The 6,138-nt window shown below is 51.5% G+C and overlaps 1 protein-coding gene across 1 annotated transcript in view; it reads right to left on the reverse strand.

The window, feature by feature from the left end:
- Positions 1-6,138, reverse strand: part of UBASH3A (ubiquitin associated and SH3 domain containing A) — a 42,685-nt gene extending 36,547 nt beyond the window's left edge. Inside the window, exons 1-3 of the mRNA XM_046651627.1 lie at positions 6,026-6,138; positions 3,976-4,029; positions 1,243-1,429 (exon numbers count right to left, since the gene is read on the reverse strand). Of these exons, the coding sequence (XP_046507583.1) occupies positions 1,243-1,429; positions 3,976-4,029; positions 6,026-6,138 (354 nt within the window). The remainder of the gene's footprint in view (positions 1-1,242; positions 1,430-3,975; positions 4,030-6,025) is intronic.

Genomic DNA, 6,138 nt, shown 5'->3' on the forward strand with positions numbered 1-6,138 from the left:
GTCTGTGTGTCTCTGTGTGTGTACATATCTGTGTCTCTGTGTGGGTATGTCTCTGTGTGTGTTTCCATTTGTGAGGTGAGTGCTGGGTTGGGGGAAGGAGTGGAAGCCCAGTTCTGCTCTCTCTGCCGTCACCGAGCGTGTCATTTCTAAGGTCATGTTCATTGCTGGGTGTGGCTCCTTTCCTTTCCCTGACGAGCCCCGAGGACAAGCCAGAAAGGCTGATTGTGAGAAATGCCATCACCTGTAAAGGAGGGCAACCAATTCACCCTGGTTTGCCCAGGACTTTCCTGGTTTTAGCACCAAAGTCCTGTGTCCTGGGAATCTTCCCCCGCAATGCCGCGCCTCAGCCGGAAGCAGACAGCCATGCTCATCAAAGCTTCCAGAAGGCGCTGCTTCCCCTGGCGTATCTTCTGGAAACCTTCCCTGTGGGGGTTTGCGTCCCCTTCCCCTGCGTGCTGTGGAGACTGGAGTGGGGGGATTGCTTGGGCCCTGGTGGGACCCTTGAAACAGGGGGAACCCTTAGAGTTCGCTGACAGCAGAGGCAGGCCAGGCCGGGTGCCCTCCCACATTTCTCTGGTGGGGAGCTCAGAGGAAGCCGTGTCTGCTCCTGCCTCCCTCATTCCCACGTCTCCTTGTCTTTTGAGCAGCCCCGGTCCCTCTCACCTTCCCAGGCCCCAGGGAGCTGCCTATTCGACCAGTTTCTAAGTCAGAGGGTTGGTCCCCAAGGCAGGGAAAAGGCCTGCCCTTGTGACAGGTCAACAATCCCCCGTTCTTCAGTTGGTCCGTTACACATTTCTTTCTAAAGCACCTTCTCTGTCTTGGGCGCTGTGGTAGCTCTGGGGTTACAAGATGAGCAGAGCATCCACCTTCCCTTGAGGGGGTCAGTCCAGTGAGGATGCAGAGCTGCACCAGACATATTGTCATTGTCACCCAACACGTAAAGTACTGCTAGAAATATAAATAAAAAGATGGTGGGAGCACAGAGGGCAGCAGCCTCTTCTCCCCGGGGAGCTGAAGAAGAATTTAAAAAGGGAGAGGATAAATGAATTGGGTTCTGAAGTATGAATAGGAGTTGACCAGATGAAGGTGAGGAGGAAAGTAAAGGATATTTCACACAAAGAGGCCTGCCAATACTATGGTTGTGGACCACCCCGTGGAAATAAATCATGTGGCTAGCTATCACAGACTGTGACCTCAGCTGCCGTGTTCATGAGCATTAAAGGCACGTAGGGGCTGACTCACCGTGAAGAAGTCACAGAGCGTTATGTGAGGGAAGACCTCATGAGCTCTGTTCTTTGTGCATTGACGCTTGCTTTCTCTCCAGAACTCCTGAAGTTTTTCCAGCAGGGACCCGGTGGGACAGAGGAAAAGAGCGTACTCCTGGGGGATGGGGTCGTCTAGAGAGGGGTCATTGCAATGACAGTGCAGCCTGCAACGGAAAACGGGCCACTTTCACCCTGTGTCATGACGAAGATTCTTTCCCCACAGAGGACAGACGACAGCAACAACAGCAACTCCGAATAACAGGCCAAAATAACTGCGTGAGACACGGAGCAAGGGGCTGTGGAGAAGGCAGTGTCCGCCCAGCTCTCAGACCCGGGTCAGTGTGATTCCCAAACCACAGGCCGAGAAAAGTGACAGTAAAACTCAAAATCTGGTCTTCAAATGACCTTTGTGGTCCAACCGTCTCCTTAGTGTTGAAAATTTTGTCAAAAAAATTCACATTTTAATTTTATCTCCAACTTTGAATTAAATGTAAAAATCAAAACCACAAAAAAGCTAGACAAAATTTAGGTGGCCGTTCTATTTTCTTTCGATTCAGAAAGTTATTTTAAATACAGGGAGAAAGGATATACGAATCCAAAATACAAGTTCATTCTCACTAATAATAAAAATGAAAATTAAGACAACCATGAGACACCATTTTTGTTGTTGTCAAATTAATGAAACACTTTTCAAAAGACAAATGTTATGCTCAATTGTGTCATAGGTGCAGTGAGACTTAAGGACGAATTTGTGCAACCTTTGGATAAAGCAATTTGCCAATGTGCATGAGGACCCCTGAAGTGCCCATCCCGCCAGAACTAATAATTCTGCTCCCAGAAATTTATCTGAAGGGAAAAGCAAAAAGTATAGATAAAACTGTGTGTATAGAATATTTATTGCAGTTATTTATAATCGGAAAGAAGGAAAAAGTAGATAAATGCTGGTAAATTTATTTATCATCTATTCATTAGGAATTTGGGGTTTGAATGATTTTAGTGCCTCAGGGAAGTGCGTACGATGTAATGCTAAGTTTGAAAAACACCATGCAACCACTTGGGAAAACATTAGCTGTTCGCAAATACATTCTCCTTCGTAATGAAAAAATCCCAGTGGAGGAAGGTCTCCGCTCTTCATCCTGGCTCTCTTGCCCTTTCTAGAGGCAACCTCAGTTGTTGATCTGATTTATTTTCTTCTAGACGTTTAAGTAACAAATCTGTACATAGCCCTTGTGTGCGTTTTATATAAATCATAAGCTATCGTTACATTATTTTGCAACTTGCATTTTTCACTCCACAATGTGTTTCTGCGATTGACCTGTGTTCACACATACGCGTCTAGTGAAGTCTGCCAGAGTGAACATTCTAAGGGCTGTGTAACCTTCCATCATCTACCTATGCAATATTTCATTCATCCACTCCATCGACGGACATTTCAACTGTTTTCTTTCTTGTAAACTTTGTAACACGGTAATCAAGAACTTTGCACATTTTTTTAGGCCCTTTGTATTCCTGCAGAGAATGTGCTTAGACCTGGAACTGCCGGGCAGGTGGCTCCACACAGTTTCAATGTTGATCGTCACTCTAGATTGTAACCACAAAAGTGAGAATGCACCCTCCCCTCCCCCTCTGTGGTACTTGAAGCTGCCCTTTGTTTTCAATAGCACGTTAACGTGTTAACTTGCACCTCCCTGGTGGGCAGAGAGGTCGGCCCACTCTTGGCTGAGTCTGGGGGACCCCCAGGTCTCCCTGTTCCTTGGCTGGTCTGCTAGTCTTATTGGCTGAGGGGTAACCAGCAGGGACCGACTGCAGCCCTCACAGCAGTGTGTTCGGGTTTTAATTCAAATTTGGTAACTGGCTTTAGAGTTCCTTAGCCCAGAGGGTCCTGGGCGTCTCCCCCTGTCCCATAGTTAGGGCACATAGTTTACCCTCCGCCTAGAGCTTCTGGAGAAGGACACGCTGGACGCTCGGAGACCCACTATCAGTGTTTGCCACCGTGCCCTGGGGAGGACATCCCAGCCTGGCAGGACCTGGTTTTTATTGTTTGATTTTCACTGTGGTTTTTCCGGGGCAGAGCGTGGGGGAACTTCCCAGCTGTGAGCAGAACCATGGCATCATGGCACATTCAGGCGGGACCACGTTTAGAAACGGGGGTGCCCTCTCTTTGATTCCTGAAGCAGAAAACCGCAACCCATAGCAGCGGGTGGCTTGCACAGTCGCGTTGCTGGCGGATGGCGGCGCCTCCCTGAACCCTGAGCTCCTCAGCCGGTCCCCCCCAGCCACCAGGCAGCCCCACCCCCACCCCCGTTACTGTGCACCGTGGCTTAGGGGACATTCACAACCTCCAGTAAATTCTCTCCCCATCAGATGTAGCCCCAGAGAGTGGCGATCTCTATCTTACATCAGCAAGAATGGCTCTGCCCTCTTTACACAGCAAATCACACGAATTTTTTCCTTCTTTGACAGTCACGTTTGGATTAAATCAGATTTTTAAGTGAGGAACAGCTGGTTCATAGTTCCTTCTCTTTTGTTTTGCATTTTAAATGCAGGCTCTTTATTCCTTTCCCTTGGTGCTAGATGGGGAGGCATGGAGGTGGCCGCCCCACCCCGCCCAGAGTGTACTGGGCACTTCCCAGTGTCCACCCTGCACGCCCTCAAAGCAGGGGTGTTTCCATCCAGATGCTCTCCACGCCTGCAAAGCCAGCCCACTCACCAGTCCGATGCCTCTTCCACTGTCTTTCTTCCAGTAGCTGCCAATGCCTTTAGCCTGTAGGAGAGCAGAATGCAAGGAGTATTTAGAACCTGCCTTCCATTCTCCGGGAGAGGCTGAGAGAAGCAGGGGCGCCCAACAGCCTGTCGGACCTTCAAGGATCCCGCCACAAGGGGCTGGGCTGCTAGACTTCCCGGCCAGCAGCTTGAGTGTCCAGGCCTCCATCCTCCAAGGGGCATCGCTGTGGTTTTGAAAATGCAGACCTGTTCACATCCTCCCTGCCCCTCGCTCATTTTCCTTCTGGGGCTCCCCACCTGCAGCCCTCGGCACCGAGTCCAAGGGCCTGTGCCCTGAGGTCCTGCCAACCTGGAACCCTATCCCCTCCATCTTCCCCCACTCGCCCTGCACCACAGCCAAGCAGGCCCGCTCATGGATCCTCGAGTCGGCCCTGATGAGTCAGATCCCAGCTTACACAGGCGCCCTGCCCCACACCCCCACCAAAATTCGGCCCTGTGCCGACTTGCCCTTAGAGATGTGGTCCTGGTTCTTCCCTGATGCTCACACCGCCCTCCTCCAGGAAGCCCTCCCCATGTCGCCCAGGCAGGGTGGACGTGCTGGGCTCCTGTGTTCCCGGCCACACTCGTGGTCACCGCGCTTCTCGTCTTGACGAACTTGAGTCCTTTTGATTTCTCTCCCAGACCATGAGGTCCCTGAGGCCTGAATGCATCTTACTCATCCTTGTAACCGGACGTAGATACATTGAATGGAACTGAGCTGAGCCTCCAAACTGAGCAGAATGGAGCGTAGCTGAGGAGCTGCCTTCAGGAAGTCAGCCCAGAAACAGCTGGAGCTGGGGAGGGACGTGATGGGATGCGGGCGCCTGGAGGGGTTCAACAGGGAGGCCTTGGCACCTGGGGCGCTCCAGCCTGAGCAGAGGTTTCAACAGGCTTCTCCACCCCCAACAGATGGCCCAGGTTTCAGCCAGAGGGAATTTTGAGGATGGCTCCACGCTGCAGCTTCACTAGTGTAATAAAGCGTGGGCTCCAGAGGCGCTGAGAAGGGGGTTCCAGTCCTGCCCGACCACTATGTGCCCTCTCTGGCCTCAGTGTCCCCGTCTGCACCTGATGGAAGGTGCCCAGGGCTGGTCCAGCACACGGCAGGCCCTCTGCTCAGGCTTGGCTCTGTTCCCCATTCCACAGACTCCGGATTGTTATGAGCACAGTGGTGATGACAAAAATCCTGATTTGGGTTGGAGGAGGAAGGGGTCTAGCTTCAAAGTTATTTCACCCAATTTGGTCAGGATTTTGTTACAATGTTTAAGGACAGTTTGCCCCCTCTCAAATCCAAGGTCACCTCAGGGGACTTCTGCTGTATTTTCCCATATGAATAAGCGTGTGAAAAGGACCAGAACTAGGGAACCGGTTTCCCAGGGAAGCTGGGACCCGGGGTCAGCATCACAGCTCACTGCTTTGGGGGGATTTCTTCCCTCTCTGGGAGGGGTAAGGCCTAAGATCATAATTTTCTACATGTGGACCCTTTCCTTGGGTACGTGAGATCATGCTGACACTCTTCCGGTAGTTTCTTTATCATTTTGTTTCATTTTCAGACGTTCAAGAGCTTTTTCCCTAAGGACGCATGGGCTTCCTGCCCTGTTCAGAAACACAGCCTCATTTCAACAGGTCCCAGCAGGAGAGATTCACTGGGCTTCGGGACCTTTTCAAATTAGAGTTTGAAATGGTCGTCTCAGCGTCACTATAGGCCCCAAGCTCCTCCAAACCCTGAAAAATGGGGCTGCCGCGGTAACACATGGCTTTAATTTTCACCAATTTCAGTGTCCCCCCACATCAGCCAGCCAGCCGAGTTCTGTCCTTGAAAGGCAAAGATCCTGCCACTTATAAAAAGCAGAGAAGGGCCTTATTCTGAGACAGTATCTAGTCCTGGTGGACCCCTTTGACAGGAAGCGAGAGCTCTGAGCCGCTCGCAGCTTTACAGCGCACCCTCCGAAGGGCCAGGTCTGGGGTCTCGGGGCGCGCGCAGCCGGGGCAGTACTCACACGGTGTGTGCGGGGAAGCCCATCCCCAGAAGGGAGTCCAGGAGGGAGGGGGTGCTGCGGCCCTTGAGCTTGTTGGAGACCTTAGCGTAGAGCTGAGTCTCCCCGGCTGCCAT

Source organism: Equus quagga, unplaced genomic scaffold (genome assembly GCF_021613505.1).
Source record: "Equus quagga isolate Etosha38 unplaced genomic scaffold, UCLA_HA_Equagga_1.0 73442_RagTag, whole genome shotgun sequence".
Classification (NCBI taxonomy): domain Eukaryota; kingdom Metazoa; phylum Chordata; class Mammalia; order Perissodactyla; family Equidae; genus Equus; species Equus quagga.